At 33.6% G+C, this 24,532-nt stretch overlaps 2 protein-coding genes across 9 annotated transcripts; one reads left to right on the forward strand and one right to left on the reverse strand.

Moving 5' to 3' along the window:
* Nucleotides 1-1,954: 1,954 nt before the first annotated feature.
* On the reverse strand, nt 1,955-7,863 carry LOC124299339 (disks large-associated protein 5-like). Its single transcript, XM_046752500.1, has 7 exons — nt 7,761-7,863; nt 7,393-7,643; nt 4,969-6,923; nt 4,560-4,653; nt 3,866-4,031; nt 2,527-2,934; nt 1,955-2,341 (listed from the first exon to the last, which is right to left on the reverse strand). Exons 1-5 carry the CDS (start codon nt 7,799-7,801, stop codon nt 3,922-3,924), a joined length of 2,451 nt encoding a protein of 816 aa, XP_046608456.1. The 5' UTR covers nt 7,802-7,863; the 3' UTR covers nt 1,955-2,341; nt 2,527-2,934; nt 3,866-3,921.
* On the forward strand, nt 3,255-24,192 carry LOC124299341 (GTPase-activating protein skywalker). Of its 8 annotated transcripts, none has more exons than XM_046752508.1 (12): nt 3,255-3,275; nt 11,494-11,955; nt 12,657-12,845; nt 13,074-13,198; nt 13,809-13,955; nt 14,161-14,295; nt 14,420-14,635; nt 15,867-15,896; nt 17,396-17,482; nt 19,462-19,620; nt 19,827-20,056; nt 20,273-24,192. In XM_046752508.1, exons 2-12 carry the CDS (start codon nt 11,589-11,591, stop codon nt 20,412-20,414), a joined length of 1,827 nt encoding a protein of 608 aa, XP_046608464.1. In that variant the 5' UTR covers nt 3,255-3,275; nt 11,494-11,588; the 3' UTR covers nt 20,415-24,192. The 8 variants fall into 8 exon arrangements, with proteins under 8 accessions (XP_046608464.1, XP_046608462.1, XP_046608467.1 ...); XM_046752506.1 differs by lacking the exon at nt 3,255-3,275 and adding an exon at nt 8,079-8,701; XM_046752507.1 differs by lacking the exon at nt 3,255-3,275 and adding an exon at nt 8,772-9,159.
* Nucleotides 24,193-24,532: the final 340 nt, after the last annotated feature.

The raw sequence follows: 24,532 nt of genomic DNA on the forward strand, positions 1-24,532 counted from the left end.
CCTTAAGTACACAGTGCATAAATAAGCGTATTAATGGTCGTATTATTTTCTGTTTCAGGGTAAAACACTAATTATTTCGCTCATACATTGAGATGAGAAATACAGAGCGTTCATTCGGACAAAATATTTACTTCAATAACTCTCAGCAGAAAATTAATATTTTTTTCTGGTACACAATTGACATAATATAAAAAAAAAATTATTATCATTGATACCATCGAATTAAAGACTGTTGCCGCGAATTTCATGTTGGGCTCGACATCACTCTTAGTATCTTGTATTGCGGTATAAGAAAATCCTTCCACCAATTTTCAGATTATGATAGGTGAGGCTTTCAAAAAATATTTCATCCTTCTACAATGAAAATGCACGTGCAAAGAATTTTTAGCAGTAGTAGACACAATTTTTTTCGAACGATTACTTACACATACATTTTCAATCCAGGATGTTGAAATTTTATTACACAACTTATACTACCATAACCCCAAAATTGGTGGATGAATTTTCTCGTAAGAGTTTATTTAATGATTGAAAAACGTTTTTGTGATCACAATTTCACCAAAGTATCCCCTCAACATCCACACACTTCAAATCAGAAAAACTTTGATCAAGAATGTTACCCGATGTATTCGGAAACGATTGAAAATTTAAAGGAATTGGCAGACAATATTAATGATAAGTTTTCTCCTACTTTTTCTTTTTCTAAATAATTACTGGGTCGTTTTCTGTCCTAGAGGTAAATACCCATGTTTGATAGTAGTTAGTGTTCCCACCCTCAGTTTACCACTTTTGAATGTTCATCAGATTTTGAACTTGGCATGGATCTCTTACCTTATGAGGTGAAGACTTGATATATGGAGATTCGAACTCAATCAGCAAGCAGTCTTTTCACTAATAATAATAAATCTATGACCATCCATAACAAATCAATCATCGTTGATTCATAATAAACAGACAGCGAATGATACCAACCAAGAAATGATAAATAAACGACTCATATCATAAAATGTACGAAAATAATATGTATCAAGTACGAAATAAAATAAAGCATATAGTTCCATGCCGTCAAGTAGGCCTGCTCTGGATACCAAGCTGAAAAGAAAAACACGATACCTTACCCCTTGTGGTGGTATGAAAAGAGCACATGTAATTCATTCAATTTAATAAATTTATCATTGGTTCAAATTGTCCGTATTAAATGATCCATTTTTTGATAAATGTACAAATACTATAAATATTTTTATTTAATATATGTTTGCGTATGAATATAAATTGATGGTTTCATGTGCTCAAACCCTTCCTAACGCAACTTGGGACTTTGCATGAAAAATGGCCAGTTTTTATAAGTATTTGTAAAAAGTACTGAAATCTGCATTAGGCAAGTCGTATCTTCATAAATGATAATTGTGAATGTTGTGTGTAATTGCCTTTTTTCAATTTTGTGGTACACAGATACTATACAACTAAGCATAGGTGACGTAATGTTTTACAAAGTTCAATCTAGGTTTACTTGTTTCAAATTCAGTTTCATTGGAAAACGAAGAGATACCACCTAATTATTTCCTCTACTTAAAGCACGTGAAGAATTTTTCATACCAAGATCCAATACAATATATTTTACCACAAGTTGGAAAGCAACCACAAATTCCTTGCCGTCAAAATTTATTGAATTTCTATCAGATAAAAGAGTGAGTATTTGGAGCCAAAAAGTTCACTGTAGAAGCAATTTGAATCCCAATAAACTAACACTCTTGAGAAAAAAAATCAACTTCCAACAGGCACCTAAATTTAGGTGTGGAATGTCATTTTTATACAGATATTATAATCGAATGTGGACCGTCTTGTACCCTTCACTTATGACAAATTAATAACAGTGGTTATATAATTTTTTCATACAAGGCATTGATCGTATTTTGACACCTAATGGAGCTTTTGCAGAAAACAATGTATAGTGTTACTCATATTGTACAATTTATTGATGAGCATGTGCTTACAGTCATAAATTTAAAATCAACTTACTTACGACATGAACCTGTTATAAAGAAATTGTGTGTAGCGATGAGGTTGAACAGAGTATAAATGCGATAAATTAATAAGTCATTGAAATGCGAATAAACTTAAATTTAATTACATTTGTACAGTTCAATCGGTTAGCCAAACAGTGCAATTGTAAATCAAAATATGTAGGCTAATTTTTGTAATATTATAAAACTTAAACTAAATTAATGTGAAATAAAGTTGACTTGTTTATGCAGTAATCGGTGGCATCAAATCGACTCCGCGGCATTCGAGAGCGATCCTAACCCCCAAAGCAAAAATAGCAATGCTTTTCACCAGCGACCTGCAATATTATTATCGATGAATTAACAACCACAGAAAACCTTCAAATAACTTCAAGTAAATCATCAAAATTTATCCTTAAGTTAGTTTATCCCACTACAAATAAGACTAGTACTTTGCATACAATATACACCAGAATAACCTTTACACACAGCATGTTCAAAAATATGCGTTAATAAAGCTCACCATTTAAAGGGGTCATCATAAATGCTCTTAACAAATCGGGAAACATTTGCCATCGTTAATCTCAATGTAATCTTCTTTTATTTTGAATTAATCGACTACCGAGCTAAATTGACAAATTTGGATTGCTAGAGGCAGCTAGAAACAGCTAGAAGCCAGCTGATGGGGATGGGCGATGTTTGTCGATTAATCGAAATGATCGATTATTTTCGGCGATGTTTTTCAGCTTTGATTATTCGATGTTCGATGCTATTCCGCAAATATCGATATAAAACATCGCCGACGCCAACGCCACTAAAACGGTATTAATATGGCGTAAAAATTCAGATTCAATTTCGTACCATCAACATAGGGTTCATACCCGCGTTCGTACTTCGTAAGTCGTTTTAACCGCTGTAGAGATCACCAGTCGTATAACAGTGTTTTCTGGATATGAGTGATCTGAATAGTGAAGGTAATTATTTCATTCAGTTGGCTATATAAATGTAAACATCTGCATTTTTTTTAGAATGTTGATACATAGTTTAAGCAGAGGTATAATCTAATTCGCGGTGATTCTCCACCAGGTAACACTACTATTCTGCAAAAGATTCCTCATAAACAGTGAAATATTATTGTTTTTTAGTTCAGTGGAGACACGATGGTGAGGTAACATATTAATAATTTTGTGATTTTTTTGTAGTAAATCCAGGAGCAGGCGATTGGAAACTAGATCTGGCACTCAAACTACTTAACTCCTTAACGCTTTCAAAGTGAGTGTATAATTTTTAATATTGATTGAAAATATATTAATCAAATAACGGATGAACCGGGAAATGGGTAATTTAAAAAAAATTGCTCTACGAGATAATCGATGTTTTGATTCTTTTTTCCAAAATGCATTATTTAGAAATCGAGTTTTATTCCCAACATAGCTCATCCCAGTCAAAAACTCGGCATCACAATACTGCGATAGCCTTTTGCTGCCCATAAAATTCCACCCAAAGGAGAGCAGCTCAGATACAACAGTTTCTTTCTACTAGCAATTTATCGATTAATATAAGCGCTTCTATTATCTTTGCACTTTCGACGGCCTATCGCCTGTTCAAAAAAATACCCATTAGCTGGCTGACGAGCAATCTATAATCAATGCCCACCGTCGATAGTCCCGGGCCTGATTCTGACTCATTTTTCACTCATGAAAACAAGATTTTCTGTTTAAAGCTGCCTTTTGATTCGTCTAGGTAGCTCATATCACCATTTTTACGACTGAAAAGAGAATCAGAATCAGGCTCCAGATAGCCCCCAAGCGGGCCATTGCACAAAAATACACGTGTATTTCTAAATAATGTCAGATACCCACCGAGCAATACCAGATTAACTAAGTCGCCACATATCTTCATAGGTAATTTAAATTTGTTATTGTTTGAAAGACTTGCGTCTCTCCGATGATTTAGTAATTCGTCGTTTTACGTGCGGAGTCATTGGCTGAACCTGTTCCGAACTCGAACACACTGTACATTCCTCTCCTGTGTAACATAATAGAATTAGGAAATCAAATTTTTCTTTTTCAATGCAAAACTGATTACACAAAAAAGTAAAATGTTATGGGTCAGAGAAAAGCTTGAAACACATGTCGGTAACTGAGCTGTACTCTACCATCTCTCGACTACTGATCTGCATAAATGTGTTTTGTATTCACTGCTTTCATACTATTAAATACAGAAGAGTATTGTTTGGTTACCGATATGCATTTACCGACCACGCACCTCGAAAATCAGTTCCAAAAACCTATTTTATATCAGTCCGCATTACTAAATGAGAAACATGTAAAACGCGAGGATGGACTCTTTCAGGCTCCTCTCTGCACGGGTATTCAAATATTTTTTTCTTGGCATTGACTATGACTCTTTATTGGTCCTGTGTGATATCCTTATCAGCTTAAGAGGATGCCAGAATGAGTCTCTACCAATCGAGTAACATGTCACTTATTTCAACTATTATCAAAGCCTATGCAGCATTGATGCGAAACTGCAACAGTCAGTGCAATCGTTTACCTGTGAATTTAACACTTCTTCTGGTAGATCGTCTTAGCTTTGTACTTTTTGGACTTTCCGGTTGTTTGTTCTCTTTTTGGAGCTTACTTGTTTCCTAGATATGAAACAGAAAAGATAGAAATGTTGAAATTACTAACACTTTTGAATACTATTATATCATTAATAAAATAAAATATACTGAATTCGATTTTATTCATTTTTTACCAGTATACAATTATGCATTCAAATAATCTCATGAGACATTGAGTGCAAACGTATTTTTGTTAACTTTTTGAATGGGTTTCACCTAATTAGGAATTTAAAGCAATAAAATTAACGATTCTAGTGAAGAATCCGTTTTGACGATCAAAAATTTGTTTTTGACCATTAAGTAAAAATATAATCTAAGTGATAGTACACCTGTCATTACCATAGGACTTACTCTATCATAAGAAGTCTCTGCTATATCCGAATGAATGTTTGGAATATCCAGCTTCATTTCCTTGGTAAGTTGTTTCAATACCGATTGACGAGTCGTTCGTGTTACTCTTGCTAGGCCTACAGAATTTTCACTTACTATAATTGAATCTGAAAACTCATTCCTTTCAATTTTGACAATGTTACAATCTTCCAGAGTCCGGAAATTTTTATTCTTTCTACGGTTAGCTTTATCATTGCAAGAAAGTTGAGAACCACTTTGCTCATGGATTTTTTCAGTACACTGTGTTTCAGAATCTGAATCACTTGAATCAAGGCTCAAAAAATCTAGTCTTTTCTTGACGTCTAGTTCTGCTTCAAGCTTTTTATTGATGCTTTCGGAATCGTGCAAAGTAATACTTGATTCTTTACACAAAGGATCATTACTCTTTGTAAATATTTCTTCATTTTCAGCAAAATTCACTTTATTTTGAGATCTTGTGGTACAGGATGCAGACTTGTGAGATTCTGTTTGCTTCAAAATACTTTTTCCTGGTGTTTGTTGGAAGGTCGAAAACGGGATGAGGGGTTCTGACTCAATTTCCAGTGGCTTGAGAATTTGAGAAACTCCAATTGATCTGAGTGCTGAGCGACGATGTTTAGACTCCTCCGAAAATTTTGGATGTGGTAATGGAGTTGATTTTTGAAGACTTCTTGGAATAACAATTTTCTTTGGACTTTCGACCATGAAAAAACCGCCATCAAATTTTACTGTGGGCAAACCTAACGATTCAACACAGGGTTTGCTGGATTCTGAAATGGTGACAGTTGGTGAATTCTGATTTGCTTGTGATTCCATTTTCATTTTTCTAGCAGCTAAGATCATTTCACGGATAGAACTAGGCTTGGAAGCAACATTCTTCTTAGTTACTGCTACTGGTGGCTTAGTTGCTATTTTTTTTGGTTTGATTTTTGTTTGTTCATCCTCTTGCCAATTTCTCTCTTTCAATTGGTTCAATTTTCCAAATCTGGAATCACAGTCTTCCACTTGCATGTACATCATATCCCAGAAACCTTGCAAGTCGTCACAAGTTACCAATTTTTCTCCCAAACCAGTTTCACATTCGGTTATGAGTTTTCGAAATTGTTTTACCTTTTTGTCGATCAACAAATTTGTTTGACCGATTGCTTGATTTATCATGAGTTGAGCATCTTCTGGGGTATCAGGGGCAGATTTTATCATCATCCAATCCCAACAGAGAGCTTTTAGTCTCATAACTTCTCCGTCTGTGGTTTTTCTAAAATATGTTGGCGTTCGCTCTTGGTCTTTTTCAAAAGCTGCAGCAGTTAGTAATTCATTACTGTTTAGTTGCATTGGCACACTATTAGCCATAGTGTTGGCTTGCTGCAGGCGTTTTTGTCTTAAAGCATCTTTCATTCCTGTATTGACAATATAAGGAGAGAAGAATGTAGGAGTAGCAGTAGTGTCATAATTTTGTTTTGGCCCTTGCAATGCTGCCTGGCCAAACAATGGCAAAGATGTTAAACCGATTGGTGGTCTAAACTCGTAATTATCCGGTGCAAACGAACTGTCAGGAATAGGAATTGTCTTTTCAACGCTTTTCACATCTTTGTGTATGTTTCTTTGACTGAACACTTTTGTGATTGGTTTTTTATTCCTTAAAACTATGCCAGCATCAGGTGTATGTGCCTTCATACAAGCTTTCGATGCTAGTCTTTTAGCAGTGGCTCTAGTTATTCTAGGTGGTATGGATGATTTGACCAGTTTTGATGTTGGCAGACTTTGGTGTAGGAAAACAGGAGAATTTAGTTTATGGTGACACACTCCAGCACGAAATACTGGTGGTTTCATTGCCTTTTGAATTTTTTTTTGTAAATCTCGTTCTGCCCTCCATCTTGACAATTTCATTCGTCTATCTTCTTCGATGATTTGATCCTTAGCTTCATCTGTTGAAAAATATAAATTTGTTGATGGTAAAATCTTTCCAATGTGTTAGGAGGATTTTAAAGTAAAATAATTTTTTGGTAAGAAAATTTTAATACAAAAATGTAGGCACATCATGCTATCTGATATGCTGAAAAATGGGTAAAATTGTGCAATACCCGAGGGCTAAATTTTCTACCTCTACCTATCATTATACCGTGCTGTACTTAGAATTATACCATTGGCATTAGGGGTGATCGTGAACTAAGCTGCATACTTGTATGAAATGTTATACTTTTATTTGACTAACGCAGGATATAAAACTTTTTAACAGAGCACTTAACACATCAATTGTCCGAACTCAACACTAAGTTTCTAGCTGATTATTTAGAAAAAAGTACCCGCCATGCTTGTAGCATTATGCTATTTGTTTCGTTGACATGGTTCGAAAGAGAAAATGTTACTGAATAGAAAAATGTACTAAAGTATTACCTTGTACGTTTTCAATACATCCGATGCTGGATGTAGCTGGAGAACCTGATCCGATGATTTTTCTATTAACTGCATATACGGCTGAACGACGTTGTTTTCTAGTATTTGCCTTTTCAACAGCTCTTATAATTCTCGACTCTTCCAAATTGCCGAATCCAATAGCTTTTTTTTTGTAGTGAGTTCTAAGGTCTGCCATATCTTGTCTCTTTTGCTCACTTCGTACCCCTCCAGGATTCTTACAACAACAGCAGCTACAGTAATTTCAACCGAAAATTATTTGAAATAGTGTATTATGGGTACATTCGTATAAACAATCTTCTAATTGGCCACGACTTGTGATCAAGCTATGTTTGACAAGAGAATCTTACTTCGTCCATAAAGCACAAATGGCTACAAAGTTGGTAGACATGTCGGTAGAAATCACTAGAAATGGTGGAATTTATACACCTGGCGCCACGATCGTACCGTTGCATTCTTACATAATGCTATTGTTATTGGTTGATTCCTCTTGTAAATTCAGATTTAACCTGATTTAATCGAACGACTAAGCAAACTAACAATGCACGGCTTATCAAGACCACCTTTTAACCTTAAAACGTAATCAATGTACATATACTCTCATAGCTCTCGTATATTCCACAATAAGCTGTGAAATTGCAGTGTGGCAAGCCGCGAAGAAACGACGAAGACAACTAATTCTACTACCGCTGCGCCTCACACCGGAGCAATTCGCAGTATTCTTCTTTGTGATTTACTATCTTCGACCAGTGAGACATCTGTCTGTAATGACAGTATATTTCGATGGTTGAAATATCATGATACTCGGCTCGACTGTTGTTTCATATTCACGATTTGTGGTTCTGTATTTTTGATATCTATAGAGCTGCATTCTACAATTTATCGTTAGCTAGAACAGATAATAATGTACATATAGTAATGCATCTCAGCAGTGGCAGTGCCAATAATCTAGTTCGTCGCATACGCGGGCAAAGTGGAGTTGTTATAATAAGTTAAAAGGCAGTGGGTCAATTTCAGTGAAAATTGTAAACAGTTCTCAGGTGACCGCGGGTTACGTGTTGCTAATAATTCGCGTCGGGAGTAACCAGTGTTAGCGCACCTGCGAAAAAAGCTCATATTAAATCTATAATTGTCGTCTGCGATTAATGTGTTTAAACCGGAGACTGATTTATTAGTTTTCACAACTGTACATGTTCAACGGTAAAGGATATTATAATATAACTAGAATAGGAACATTTTTGACGCTGGTCGGTGCACTCCGATTGACTCGGGGAACGATTCGGAACTGGCGGTAAGTGGAGTCTTATTTCTCGGGTCTCTAATTAAACAAAAGTCATTCGATAACTCTGACATTAGTGATGTCGATACAGATTTTAACCAGATCTCGCCTGGTTCATAATCAGAACAACAATAATGTCGGTCTTGGAAGAAGAAAAACACTTTATTGTTAACTATGAACGAAGCTAATACGGGAGCTGTGGGCTGCAGATCGCCTGCGCTTTCCGCTGTTTTTCCGCCGTCCCCGACTCCGCCCTGTTGTTAATATTATCTTATTAATATTTATTCTCTGCTTAATTCTCGTTTACATCTCCCGTCAGCCTTCGAGAATGATATCTTAGGTTGTTTCCACCACCTAGTTTCGTATAAATCGCGTATTCCTATCCGGACGTTGTTAAGTGATTTATATTTGATGTAATAAATGTCAGCCCCTGAACGGGACCCTCCCATTCAACTAAAATATAGATGAAGGTTATCATAATTTCTAATTCCTAATGCGTTCTAACAGTTTCTTGAAGCATTTCTTCACTTAAAATATTACCCTTTCATTTTTTTTTTTTTATAATTTTAATTCAACATTCACACATTTTCTGTTCCAATTTTAACACATATTGATCATACTCCACTCCGAACTACTCCTCGAAGGAACATACAGTGGGAATCTTATATGAAAATTTCTAATACCTCATAAAACTTATTACATTGTTTAGTAATTTGAATATAAAATTCCCTCCTATCATCTTTTCTTATCCCGAATCATCCGTGTATTGATATATGCTGAGTCTTCGAAATCTAAAAATTGATTAACTTAAATAACTTTAAAAAAATAAGATGCATCCATGTGCGTATTTTCTTTTGTTGTTTACCTGTGCTGTCCAGTTGTGCTGCATGTATAAATGCCAAGACCAAAAATCACACGCAGGTTCCATTAATTAATCAGCCAAAACTGAGTCTATCAAATATCTCTCTAAAAATTACCTTTGCCATAAATTTACGAAAATTTAAAATACCCAGAGTATTCCAAGGAGTGCAATTACAGTATTGCAGTATACCAGTGTGCACTTTACTTTTGGTAAATATATTTATATAATTCAAGTGCCTTGAGTGGTTCGAAACTACGGTAATAAATATCAGCTGTAGTAAAACACAAGTTGCTTGCGCACCAATGCTCTAATAAAGATACAATAATACATACAGAACCAATAGCCTATAATGGCATTCATAACTACGTATGTTTCATTTCTCAGTTAATCATTTTAGTTTACATGCATGAAGGTAAAATAGCATTGGTATCAATCCATTCAATCACACCACCTAATATCAGTCAGTAGGGAACTTCCTTCCTTGCTTCTGAGATAGTACCTTGGCTAATAATCTGGCACCTAGGGTTGGATTTAAAAGTTCAAAAGTAATCACCGCTATCATATTATTATTAACAATTGAAATATAAGTTATATTTAATTTTCTGCCCATCAACTGTCTTCGTCTTAAAAATATTCTTAGGTGTTTGAATTCAAATTTGAATGTTACAACTATAGTTGATGGTACTCTAGTAGGTGACAAAGTATGGATAAAGCTTTAGTAGATGTGAGATTATAATTATGTTTAGCTTATAATTAAACATCGAATACAAGAGATTAGTTCTATTTCTGTTCTCACGTCTGTATTTGCCTCGCTTACTCTTTTCACTTTCCTTCTTGTTCTACCCATCCATTCTCCAGAAGCAGATAATGAACCGATTCTAGAATGTTTTACCACATGTCACATGCTTTGTTCTGTTCAGCATTTGTGCCTTTGTTCCTTCTTATTTCTATCTCTTTTTATCATCATACGTATTCTTGATCGTTTTCTTATCAAATATAACTGATTTATTCCATTTATTTGTTGTCCAACATCTTTCATGTGAATAATGTGGAGATAGTAACTCAATGTTCATGGAATATTTTTCTTTTAATACTTAACAGATGTAGAAAATTCGTAAATTAAAATATGTTCTTTGATAGCCCCCAAAACTACTATATCAATACATCAAAATGTTACAGGTTCCTAACAAGTTATCATAAAACGTATCAAGTTAAAAGACCGATGAAATTTTTTGAAACCAAGGCGATCTGTTCTCCTAATCCAGATAAGTTATCTCACATGTGATTATTACATCACCGACGAAACTCTTTCCTATTAACTGAATATCAAGCAGTGTACAAGAGATTCTTGTTTGCAATTTCTCAATACATCACTGATTTCGCTGTGTCAAGTGTAATAACTCGCACGAAATTAATTTCTTTAATTCAATTGAAATTCTCCATCCTCAAACCAGAAAATTTGCTTTTCTGGCAGGTTGAAATAAAGCATAGTATATCTTACAGGTTGTTACTTTTAGCGGGTGCCGCTCTCTAATTCAGTGCCAAGTTAAACTGAGCCTAATAGGCTTGCCAATGACGAATCGTCTTTATAGTTAGAACATCTGAAGTCTAACGCAAAGTTACCACCTTGTTTATACAACCAATGAATAGTTCTTCGGTAGAGTTGATTTAACCTGATAATGTGCTCTCAATTAGCACCTGGGATTGTCGTCAAAAATTTTCAAAAACTACACACCGTGTTCCTTCATCCTCGAGTATTGCCAGACTAACTAGTAATTTATCATTTCTATAACCTGCAAGATACAAGCAGCTCCCACACCCCTTTATTTGGTATCTGCAATTCATGAATGTGCATATGATTAAAAACATTCGCATGTTACACCAAACTTCTAGATACAAAGATTGAAGAAACCAATTGGCATTCCGCACTTTTTATTTACAGATGAATATTGAGACATCGCAAGATATGACATAGGCAGACATCCATGACTCTGATCCCATTTAAGATGGATAGTTATAATCCGTAGCAGTTTTGCCATGCTGGTCACGCAATCTCTTTCTCCCATGAACAATCTGCCAAATATGTTGTCAGTGTTGGAGGAAGAATCCAATGTCGATATTGACGATGTGTTTCCACCTCATGTCGACACAACAAATATCGTTATTCATCCAGAGTCACCGACCAGCAAAAAGCAAGCACTAAAGACTTTCAACGAGGTGAATGTGCTTCTACAGTCAGGGAGGAAGAGAGAGGTCAAATTGATCATAAGAGATAATGCTTGGCCACTCAATAATGGCATCAGAGCACAGTTATGGCCAGCGCTTTGCAACCAGCATACTCACGGCAAGAACATGCTGGATGGATTCTATTGGGACATGGTTAATCAAGTATTTGGCACCACAGGTGAGTTTTCACTTGGCTGCATGATATTACAAATTTTATGTTTCCTATTGTTATCACAATTTGTCAAATTAATTTCATCTAATGACTTGATTTTTCTAAGAACTCATTCACTTTGATGGATCTATATGTGAACGAAGAGATATATTGAGTTTATGACTTAGCAGAAATTATTAATCCCTTAACTGTTGCAAAAAATGTCATGCTTTGATCTTATTTAAAAATATTTACAGATATTTGCCACACTGAATTCTATACTTTTCTGTCTATCACCTTAATGATTTTGTTGAAACCCTAGATTGTTTTCACTTTTATGACTAATTAAAATAAGTACGCATGGTTTGCTTGGTGAACTACTGCAAGTATCGATATTGGATGTGATGCTATCTTCATAACAAACTTGATTACTTCTGGCCACACTGTCGTGAAGTAGATTCTAATTTTGATAAATCGGATTTTAATACTATACTTTTATCGCCTTTCGTTTATCAGTACAACAGATACGGCGTTTGCCAGAACAGACTTTTTTTAAAGATTTTTTAAATGGTATAATCATTTTAAGCAAAAACAAATCCTCACTTGTTGAATGCATTGGAAAGTAATTACGCTTTGTTGAAAATAGCTCTTACGCTTCGTGAACCTTGAATGCCAATTTGTCAAATGTGTGAACAATTAATGAAAATATGAAATATATAATTTTACAGAATTACCAGAGAAATCCATTATGCTACCACCATTTGTTGATAGTACACATTGTCTCTCTTACAATCTGACGCGTAAGGGTCGAAGCGTGGCAGACAGAGTTGTATCAGTTCTGGGTTTTGCCTGCCCCGATATCACCTTCAGCCCTTCGCTGTATCCAATAACGGCGCTTCTTCTACACTTCATGCCAGGTTGATTATTCTTATCCTCATCATACCATTTAAGAAACACTATGAAAAATTATTTTATTTATTGAAAATACTTTATTAAGTAATTTATCTGAGATCTTGATCGTCAGCGTACTTTAAGATGAAGATCTATCAGAAATTGCACTGTATCAAAAGAGAGAGTCTATATTTAATACATATTTGCTTACTTTGTGAAAATTGATACTAAACAATATTTTACATCTTTTGCAGAGGAGGAGTGTTATCATTGTATGGCTAGTTTGGTTGCCGCCAAAGAGAAAATGTTCATCACCCAAACAAAACTTCTCTACGAAGTCACATGGAAAACTGTTGAGCAAATAACTAAAAAACATGTGGTACGTAACATGTTAATTGAATAATCTCAGCCTTGGACCATCCGAAATCTAATCAATGTTTACTACTGAAAATTGTTGGCAATAGTACCTCATTATGAAAAAGTGGATTGTCAACAAGATTGCATTTATTTAATAATGTTTATTTAGCAATCATTTTGCCTCAATTTATTAGACTACTTGTTTGAAAGACATGTTGCGTCTTACAGAAACTAGTACAAAAACGGCATGACTTGAGTCACAACACTTTGCATGCGCATCTTGTTATATTTGTACTGAGAAACATTCTGTTAATTTAAAACCAATAAACAAGTCAGTCGATACTCTAATAATTTTAAATGTCAAGATGGTACTGCCAGGATCAGTATTTACAAATATGACTCCATGAGACAGAAATCTATTACTAAGAGTCAACATTGGATTATTAATTTTGTTGACATTTTATTATTGATTTTATAATTTTCCAACGGTCTCTAAAAATGATGGAGTGCACTGTGATAATCAAATTTTCAACCTTGAAAAAATCACATGGTACAATACAAATGAAATTGTTTGTACTACTCACAAAATGCTCGAACAAATTTATAGTGTATGAGTATTTTCATTGATTTAGAAATCTGCTGCCGTACATTTGGCAAGGCATTGTTCCGGGTCAAGGGCCGAGAGAATCTACATGGACTGGACTTGGTGGATTCTGCAGCTACTTCCTTTTCAGCATCTAGTCAGGGTTATGGACTGTTTCTTACACGAAGGCATTAAGGTATTGATAAATAAATGATAAACTATTTTTAGAAACTATAATTAGTATTGAATTTCGTTACAGAAATACTCAACGAATGTATTACATTTAATGTCCAACTTGGTTGCAACTGTAGATTGGAATTGGATCTTGTTTGAATCTTCATTTATTACAATTCATGTGTAATTTCTTGTTAATTTAAAAAAATACATTCTTTTATATTCAGGTCTTCTATCGAGTAGCTATGGCTATAGTTTTGTTATTCTACAAACATTCTTCTGCGCAAAATTCTGAATGGATGAATGAAATTTCAAAAAATGGGATTGACGCAGCTCTATCAAAATTCTGCAGGCAAATTCCAGTAAGTATTGTAGATTCTACGGTAATTTGAACGATTTCAATTCAATGTTTGAAATTTTTTCAAGTCCAGTCTTTTGTTGCTAGATCATAATGAACAATATTTCACAGGCTAATCAAATTCACAGGTGACGCCAGCTAAGTTTTTACGAACTGCTTTTGGAGTGCGGGCTCTTAGTTCGGCCTACATTTCCAGAGTTTTTTTACGCACAGAAATGGCTCTCAAGAGTCGCAGTGTATTAGGATCACGGTCCTTGGCAAGGTCGAGGTCAACTGACAATCTGCCTACGAGCCAGTCTCAGGTCAACATTCAAATGATGTCGCACACGCTCACCATAAGAGAGGTATGTTCCAGAAAACCAAATTCCTAAGACTAAGAATGAATCGATTTAATAAATTTATTATTGATAGTTGTAAGAAATTGGGTAACCAAATTTTACAGCTAACAGAGTTCAAAGTCCATCTATGTTCATTTTATGACATAAAGATATTACAAGTTTCTATTGTATCATTATAAACTCGTGGATCTTGTGCGAAGTTTCACTCTCTGTATGAAGGAGCTATTCTCTTACAGTTGGACAAAGTATCCTATCCAACGAACTTTTCCAAAGACCTTCATACCTCTAATGAATACAAAAACACTGCCTTTAGAGTGTGTAACAACTTGTTTGAGGTGGTATGTACACCATCAAAATAGGCTTTAATTCTCATATACATGTACTTTTTCCTCTGGAACACTTCCGATCAGATTGAATACATTTTCCAAGATTGAAGTATAACTCTACTGCACAATGATTTTTGTTGAAGGTACATTTGGCAAGTCTCTAGTTTATTTTTATTATTACAATTTCACAAAAACGAAAAATGACTTGAGTATCAGTTGAGTCGTCAAGCTTCGGGAATTATTTCAACCACATTGAAAGTCGAATAGCGGTATGTATGCAATATGCGTATGCATATCAGCCGAAGAATTACAGACTGCATGCCTCTTCATTACTTAAAAGCAACAACAATAAGTGTAAAACTTATCTTTCAAGACTGCATCTAGTTTTTAATTTTTATACTACATGTTATATGATATCACTGATACAACCTTTTACGTGAAATTTTTCTCTTGACAAGACTATGATCTCTTTCCATACGGATTTTTGCTCTAATTTAATTTGGTTTTGGTTTATTGTCTCCTCAAAAGTATAATTTAGACATGCAAATCTTGTTGACCAACGTATGCATACTCTGTTAACGCTCTATATTGTATTTGTCAAATCTTTTTCTGCACCAGGGTCTTTGACAGTGTAATCTGTGGTGTCAGCTATACTAACCACACATTATTTCCTTTGTATTTTACTTTGTAGTAATTCTGAAGTAAGATCAATGTCTTATAGGCTTACCAAGGTTCAGGGACATCGCAAACTGATTATACATTTACAAGAAATACACACATACATTACCAGAATTCGTTGATGTACATTTTTCTATAATTCTATTCATCTCACAAATTAATGTTTGGTAAACACACAACCATTTATCCAAAAAGCGTGCGCAGGTTTTTTCAACTATCAAATTTGTTTTCAGAAAGAGTGCGAAGACACGTACAAAGACAGGGTATTGTATAATTATCTTATTGGAAAATGTGTCTTTAGTTTCATGTGCTACCTTTCTGTCCCTGAACTACCTGTTTTACTCACATTCTCATATGCTCGCTCCTTACCATCGTTTTACTTTGGTTTTTTCATCCCTTTATATTTTCTCACCGGCTTTATTATGGATTTTTGCAGCTACGGCCTTTTGACACAGTCAATTAATAATTATACTTGGGTACAGATCAATAATATGGCAGAATTTTTTTGCTCCAGCTTTTAATGTAAAGCTCTGTTTATCTCATTTAAATGCCACTCCAATTTTTTGCTATTGTTATCTCATAATGTTTCTCTTTTATTCTGCGATATTACTTCACTCACACACGAATGCACACAACCAATATTTCGTTTCATCTCGTTGAACCTTGATCTCTATTGAGGAATAATTCATTAAATTGAAAGTTCCAGAGTCATTGCATTTTATTGCTTTCAAATTTTATAATTTCAATCGCGATTGTTATATCGAACAAAACATTGTGCACAATTCTTTTAAAAAACCGTGTGTGTACTGCGATTAACATTTCATCCCAATCTGGTACACAAATTTAGTGAAATTGAAACACATTCAGTCACTACAAAATGTGCCAATATTCTACAGCGGACTTAATAAACCTTCCGAAATTCAATCGTATGATTGATGTATAAAAGTACACGCAACAATTATCAAAATATTCTTGCCAATGTCAAGCAATATGTGTTTTTTATCCAATCAATATGTTTTTATCCTAAACACTCAACATCTGTAGCATTGGGAAAGTATTCTGGTTTTGACACTGCGACATTCAATAAATACAAATACTCAGGCATGTAATAATCTATAAAATCTTCATATTAACATACGGCTTAAAAAAAAGAAAAAATTACTCAATATCTAATTATCCTCTTCACATTATGTTTATTTATAATTTTTTTTGTTTATTTTTTTTTCAGTAAATTGGTTCATTGTGTGTTACCGTAAACATTCAGCATAGGTTTCACAGATGAATATGAATATATTTATTACCTAATGGTCATATGGAGTGAAAACAAGTTGACGTATGTGAAATAGCACGCATGAGTTTTGTAGCATTCAGGTACTTCAAAAATGCACCTAACAAATTCACAGTTGATCCTTCGTATGAAACTACCATGGCAACACAATGCATTCCCTCATACATCTGATTTTTACAAACGTTAAATTCTCACAGTGAATCTGAAGTCTTAAAACTGAAGCTTGGATTTCATTGTGCTGATGCAGTGAGAACGAAAATGTTTTGCTACATTACATCATATTTTAATTCAAGTATTTATAAGTAGTATCATAACTGCTTATCATCAAGTGACACTCTGGTATACCTATTTATTATTGGGCAAAACCAAAACCCAAAAAAGCATGCCATTATGACTGATGGCGTTTGTGTTGTTTTGTGTTGTGCTGCGTTTTGTCGGATGATGACATGATGGAATTAATGGTGGTGGGTGTAGGGAGCACACAGTCCTGGACCGCGCGCTCTCTCCATGGGCGTTTACCCTATTCAAAGTATTCGCTCCCAGATCCTAGATACGCCTGACGTAAGTACCTATCGTCGATGACTAATCCAAATGTCAAGGAAATATTTTTGTAGTTGGATTTGTAAAGACTGTAGCATGTCGATATTGTACCCTCGTCGTACGTAGTGCCCAGAGTAAGTATACTTCGTTTATTGATTGCGTTTAGCAAATGTAAAACAAAAAGAATGTCAATTCTAGTTCAAGTCTGAAATCATTAGAAGCCAATAAAAATTACTTTTGCATGTATAACGGCGATACTATTAGCAGACGAAACAATTTTTTGCGAAGTATACTTTAATGGCTTGTCTACTCGAGTCCTCAAATTATAATTCAATCTAAATTAAAAGCAGTTAACCATACTTGGATATAACAGCAAGAATTCTTTTTCTCGTAATTCGTATTATTACTCCTGCATTACTTTCGCTGATATAAAAACGAAGATATTTTAATGGATTATGTAGGATTTAAAGATAATTTCAAACGAATGTAGTTCCGTTTTTTTTTCCCCCGTTTTTTAAACATTTTTTTAATTTAATTTCGATGGGTTTGAAGAAAGGAAAATGCGTCAGTTAACAGTCACTCTTCCTATAATACAATATTTCCATGCACAGCAGACCAATCCGGTTATTTCCCTCCTGAGATCCGCCAACATCAATCCATTGTATCACAATCCCTATCACACTGTTTCAAACCGACAAGACCTCACTGTGCGCTGTCTCCTGCACCACCATATGGTTTGTGTACGTTTTGTTTTTCTTTGGCCTCTTATGTATGTTATAATTACCACTATATTTAGGCGTCGTGATTGTTCCGAAGCTGTTACCAGTGCTTGTGATAACCAAATACTTGTAGAATCTATTTTGATTCTATCAAAGCAGGTATATCATTCAAGTACCTCGATGGCAATGTTTATTCATATGGAAAAAAAAAAAAATGAAAATAATTTTCATGCAGCTTCGTCAGACAGCAGTTTTTAGCAACATGTTTTGAACTGTACCCTATACGATAAGTTTTTTATATACTTTCCTTAGATTCATGAATTATTTCCAGTGAATTAACAACTATTTTCTTTAAGTTGGTACAGAATTGTAACAGATTAAGAATTGGGGAATTGATTTGGCCAGAAATTATCACATTCGTCATATCCTAAACATGTAATAATTGCCATTTATAGTTACACATACACAAAGACACCACGACTCCTGCTTCTGCAATTGCAAAACATTGCACGAATCACTCACATATTATTTCATTCTTTCCATTTCTCACACAAATATCGTGATATTTTATTGCAAGTAATTTGAGTATGTTACAGTGTGTTACATGCATGCTAGTTAATTATTTTTGCATAAAAAGCATGAGAATGTTGATATTGTTGTAATATTTATAAAACTCCTTGTATTCTTGTTAACATTATACATAAAACCTTATCTATCTTACATGACAGAAAACTATGTCATCACAGAAAGGCGCCTCAATGATGTCAAAATTTCAGGGTTGGAACAACTACCAAAATTGATTGTTTGTCGTAAAGTAACAGTCAAGATTTTTCTTATCCCTCAGAAAGTCTTGATCTACTTTTAAATACCAAACAAGTTATAATTGGTTTCATACGTCAATATTCAAATTTGCTCTGTATATACTATATAACAACTGTAAGACCTGTAATGTATTAGAATTGTTGAAGTTCACCAAACTAATGTTACACTACCTGTTAAAATCGTTCGATAAATTGATTGAATTTGCCCCCCAACTGTCTATATTTATGCTTTTTAGTTGTACTTTATTTCAAACGAATTAGATTTGTCAGCCAAGCGCATGATATGTCGCTTGTTGTGAATTATCGCATTTTTTTTCCCCCCTAATCTATATATTTTTATTATTTCGTTTAGATTGAAATATTGAATAATATATTAATATTTGTCAAGATATATACGTTCTTGGCAACCAGTGGTTTTATGATATTGGTGTCGATTAATCAATCGATACTTATTTCACAGTTATTCACCCTGTGGTCGTGGCTACCTGTACGGATTACCATGTATCAACCAATTTTATTGTATACAACTGAAGAACATGGTTGTTCACTGACAACCTTTTATGTAAGAGTTGAACAACACGAACCTACGCTGCTTATGATAAAAACATGCAACAACGAGGTAATTAGTAACAAGCCTTTTACGAAAGCACAAATAATTCTATCAAGTGCAGAATTACATAAAATATGTTTTTTATCTTAAAGTTAAAACGGTTCTAAATCGTGCGTGTATGTGTAGGTTTAATGTTTGGATAAATAAGAAAATGTGTTTAGTAACTTTGATCCTCTGTAGAACATACTTTTTAACTATTTTTCCTTCTTGGTAAGGTTTTTGGCGCTTATTGTTCAACACGGTGGTGCGAGCGCAATTTAAAAGATGACAAAGGACAGAGACAGGCATATTTCGGGACAGGAGAAACATTCCTGTTCAGTTTGTATCCTGAACGAGCTAAATATCCCTGGGTTGGCATGGATTCATCTCATAATGATCCTAGAGTTCATCATTCTGCCGAATTATTTATGGCTGCTGACACAAAAATGATAACTATCGGCGGCGGGTAATGGAAACAGTTAACTTTTCAATTGTTATGCGCCTTTGGGCATAGGTCTTCTACCATATATGACTAAAATCTGAATAAAAGTCTCGTTTAATTAAATATATTTTGTCTTGAACTGGCAATAATTTACAAAAGGTTGATATAGTTAAATGATAGGATAGAATGGTAATTATTTACTCTTACAATTCTTGTATAATAATTCCATTGATTTCTCAGGGAGGGACAAGCAATATGGATGGACGAAAACATTAGATTTGGGAAAACAGATCGGTGCTCAACGTTCAACAACCCTCCGTTATGTGCCAGCGGTGATTTTGAGATAAGAGTGCTGGAGGTATATGGTTTTGCCGGGGCTTAGTAAGATCGCTATACCGTTTATATCAATTCCCTACTGCCATTAAGCAACTCTCTATGTCTAAACTGTCTTGTCATCGACGTGTCATTTTCGTAAGTTGAGATACTTTAAAAGTATTCTCAGTTTCTGAGAATTAATAATATAGTATTATTACGTGTCTTCTATCATTATTTATTACATCATAGAAGTCATGTTAGGCGCTAATGGTAATAATTGAGATTACATTGAAGAGAAGTCAGTCATTTTTTTTGATTACCTTCGTGTAATTATTTTCTATAGTTACATTGCTTAGATTTATTATATTGTACACATATATTCATCCTTGTATATACAGACAATTGCAACCTCTCATATTATACCGTCTTATATCATGTTATATTATTGCTGTTATACATCCACAAAAGAAAACTTATGGTCAAGAATAATGAAGATATAAGAAACGGGACAGCATTCGCTTCGACAATAATTAATGTTTAATGACGTTGGTCTGGCGTCGAGTTGATTCACATCACATCAAGTGACTAAGATTACATGAATACTTAATATTCATTGGACCAGACGTATTGTTATAAAAAATGTATAATTACTCTATTATATTATTATCATTACTTTATGTTTATTACAAAAGTTTGTATAAACGTGTCGTTTCATAAAAGTTTATTTAATTAGATATTGTTATTCTTAATTTTAATCGGTTAGTAGAGTTTGTATTTATGTTTAAAGCAAACATATATTATATATACATATATATCTACATATACTTATATATTGTATATATATTTATGTACCGTTTCTTGTACATATTATAAATATTGCCCTGTGTAACATGTTAGTACAATCAAAAACATTGTGATCCATGGCCAATGAGAAATTCATAGCAATGCATGTACCCAGTGAATTATATGGCATGGAGGCTTACGCCACTATTTATAGCGAGACTTTGTATTTTTTCCGTTCACATGAATTTAATGAAATTAATCAAACGATTGATTACTTTTATTGTGGCTATATCGGCAGTCGAGTTTTAGATTTGTCTCGATTTAGCATCTCTGGGTCCAATAATACTATAACCCGATTGGAAAAATACTAGATCTTATATTCAGGGCACCCTCTACCTCCAGCCACAAATAAGACAAAGTCGTAATGAAAATTGAACACTATATGATGTACGTACAAAGTACATTTGATATATTATTAAATAATGCCATTAGATTCTACTATACCTCCTTATATACTTCGAGTATGGGAGATTTAGATGAAATATGTTCGGTTTCAAAAAATATTTCTACTTTGGTTGTAAAGACAAATTTTGCTTTAAGGAACCCGTTCATGTACCCAAATTTTATCCCGAAATAATATCTATATAATTGTTTGCTACTCTGCTCTGCAGTACTTGATATTATCATACAGGCGTATATAGGTACGACGTATATAATATCTATCAGATGTATGTTTCATATATTACTTCAAACTATTCACTATTTAGTATAATGTTATAAATATTAGTTTCAAGACATTGTTTGTATTGTATGTATATGTATGTAACAGACGTACGGCATGAGACCGAAATTAAACGCACTTCTAATAGATGATAATTAAAGATTGGCAACTGAAACTATTACGTGGAAGCGATTGACAATAAAATCAATCGTTGTATTTTTTGCTGGCCGAATCGGAATATAATGTAACGTGAAATAACGAGATACGCACATAATGTATTAATCGTACGTTACATTAGAAAATATTTTTTATTACACGTTGTATGGAATTGGCACGACATAAAAAGTTCGCACTAGTAAGCCAAGCAATAATAATATTAAAATGACATAGTATAAACAGCCTTTTGTGATCTCATCAGGGCGATAAAGCGATAACAAAACGCGATAGTATTACAATGAATTCGATTCCTAGAGGTACAATGCGTTTCATGCATGTGCTGCTTAATTTTAAAATTATTTTTATTCCTTCTCGTTACTTGTATGGATTTCACTTTCTAATTGATTTGTCGTTTTACTGTATTACACAATTCTTTTGTCATTTAAAAATATCCTCCCTACAATTTTGTTGCTTGTTCATATGGTATGTACATACATAGACTTGACTAAAGTAAACGCAAATCGTACTGTTGCATTCCAAAATTGTTTTCAACTTGCAAAATGTTATTAAAAATTATAAATATTTACATGTATTTAGCATTCCGAATAGTATTAGAAAAAGTCTCCATTTTTTTTATTACCTCTTTTATTCAACTTGGAACAAAAAATTTCATTTTCAAATATCCTAGATTTGTACAAAAATAGAAATCACGACTTAGCAGAATTTTGTAAGTGTTATGACTAAATAATTCTTCATTGAATAATCAGTCAGTACTAGTCAAGATAATTAAAAAAAATCACCGAGCAGCTTTACGTATCATGCCTTAGCGCAAACGATCGATAACAAGCTATACAAGAAAACATATTGTACCTTTATACAAATTATGTTTAACATTTGAGTTTCATATCAATTTGCTTACATCTATACTAGTGGATATTTTTTAAAATCAAAGTGTATCTTTATCAGCCGAATATATGTGGGATAAGCTTTATGGATGAAAAGTTTAATGCATGATATACATATAAGATTGATTGCTTATCAAATCAATACATCCTACTTCAAAATTTGTGTAATGATTTACAAACGAAGATAATTAATATTGGCTGAATAACCTACATTTGTCTAAATTTATCTTGGTTAAACAAATTCTTGATAAATGATAAAAAGTATTACGTGGAAGGAATGGTAGGTGTATTACGAAGGAACATAGTCTAAATTTATAAAGAAGTAATATATCATACATATGGTAAATTGCCGGTTAAGTAAAAATTAACATATATTTGTGTGCGCGTGTGTGTGTGTATATATATTAAGAATTAATTTCATAAAACAAAAATATATATATATACACACATATTTATTTCTATATGGAATGTTTTAAGGCTTTTTGTGCATAAATTAAGTGTTGCTATATTTGGTTGCTGTTTTTCGAATGAAATTGTTGCTCGTTGATACAATATATTGTTACATATTATAAATATCATTGGTTTTAAATGTGTAAAATTATACTATATATATCATTTGAAATCCTATGTATAATCTACGTACTTGTATCAGCATTGATATGTTTATGCAAAGATTTTTTTTTTTGCCATAAAACTAACTCTTATGTTCCTTTGTGTTTATTGATGTGTCTTCACACGAGTTTTTTGGCACTGCTGTGCGAATAGCTTATAAATGAAGGATGAAAAGAACAGTGGTTGTTCGGTGTCTTTGCATTCATTTCATTGATTGAAGGCAAATCGTAAAGACTGTTAATTAAATTTTGTTGCTATACATATAATCTATTAAAATGTTGGTATAGGAACATATAACAACATATCAGGACAAATGATTTATTCCAACAATCATTCGCTAGTAGAGGATTGTCGAATGTACCCTCCGTACAAAAATTAAAGTATTAACTTAAATCTAGCAGAGTTTGTATCAACGTTGTAGGACATAGCCATTAGATGAAGCAAAATAGGCTCCAACGCTTTAAAATTATTTATTCAAAATATAGCAGACATTAATAATAAAATCATTGAATTACCATGTATGAACCCGAAATTCTTTTATATTTCTCGCCCCATTGTGTTTCATAAACATTGTGCTATGGCATTTGCTACATTAACCAGTACCATCTAGTTAAGCAAATGTTTGACTTCAATAAGTGTAATATACTTGCTCGTTTTAAACAATTTTATTTACTGGTCTTTTGCTTCCTATTTTGAAACCTTGGAATGCTCTGCATCACACAAACATATTGAAACCCGAAACAATTCAATAAAAATAAAAACCTCAATTATTTGTAAAACCTTCAAAAATATTTTTTACGCACATTCATACATAGTCGATCTATATCTCACTTGCACGTGTGATATTCTCTCTCTCTCTCTCTCTCTCTCTCTCTCTCTCTCTCTCTCCCTCTATCTATACATCTGTCAATTGACCCAGATAAAAAATCAAGCTGTTTAAAAAATCAAAACTTGAACGTTTTGCATTTACATTACTATTATTGGATAAAAATTTCAAATGCTAAATGA

This window comes from Neodiprion virginianus, chromosome 2, assembly GCF_021901495.1.
Source record: "Neodiprion virginianus isolate iyNeoVirg1 chromosome 2, iyNeoVirg1.1, whole genome shotgun sequence".
In the NCBI taxonomy this organism is placed as follows: Eukaryota; Metazoa; Arthropoda; class Insecta; order Hymenoptera; family Diprionidae; genus Neodiprion; species Neodiprion virginianus.

Bases quoted from the DNA above. Each gene is read 5' to 3' on its own strand.
- LOC124299339 (XM_046752500.1), bottom strand. From the start codon at position 7,801: ATGTCTACCAACTTTGTAGCCATTTGTGCTTTATGGACGAA. The intron at 6,924-7,392 runs GTAATACTTTAG...ATTTTTCAACAG, and splicing joins ATGTATTGAAAACGTACAAG to ATGAAGCTAAGGATCAAATC. The intron at 4,654-4,968 runs GTAATGACAGGT...TTTCATATCTAG, and splicing joins ATGATAGAGTAAGTCCTATG to GAAACAAGTAAGCTCCAAAA.
- LOC124299341 (XM_046752508.1), top strand. From the start codon at position 11,589: ATGCTGGTCACGCAATCTCTTTCTCCCATGAACAATCTGCCAAATATG. The intron at 15,897-17,395 runs GTATTGTATAAT...TGGTGGGTGTAG, and splicing joins AAGACACGTACAAAGACAGG to GGAGCACACAGTCCTGGACC. The intron at 19,621-19,826 runs GTAATTAGTAAC...CTTCTTGGTAAG, and splicing joins TAAAAACATGCAACAACGAG to GTTTTTGGCGCTTATTGTTC.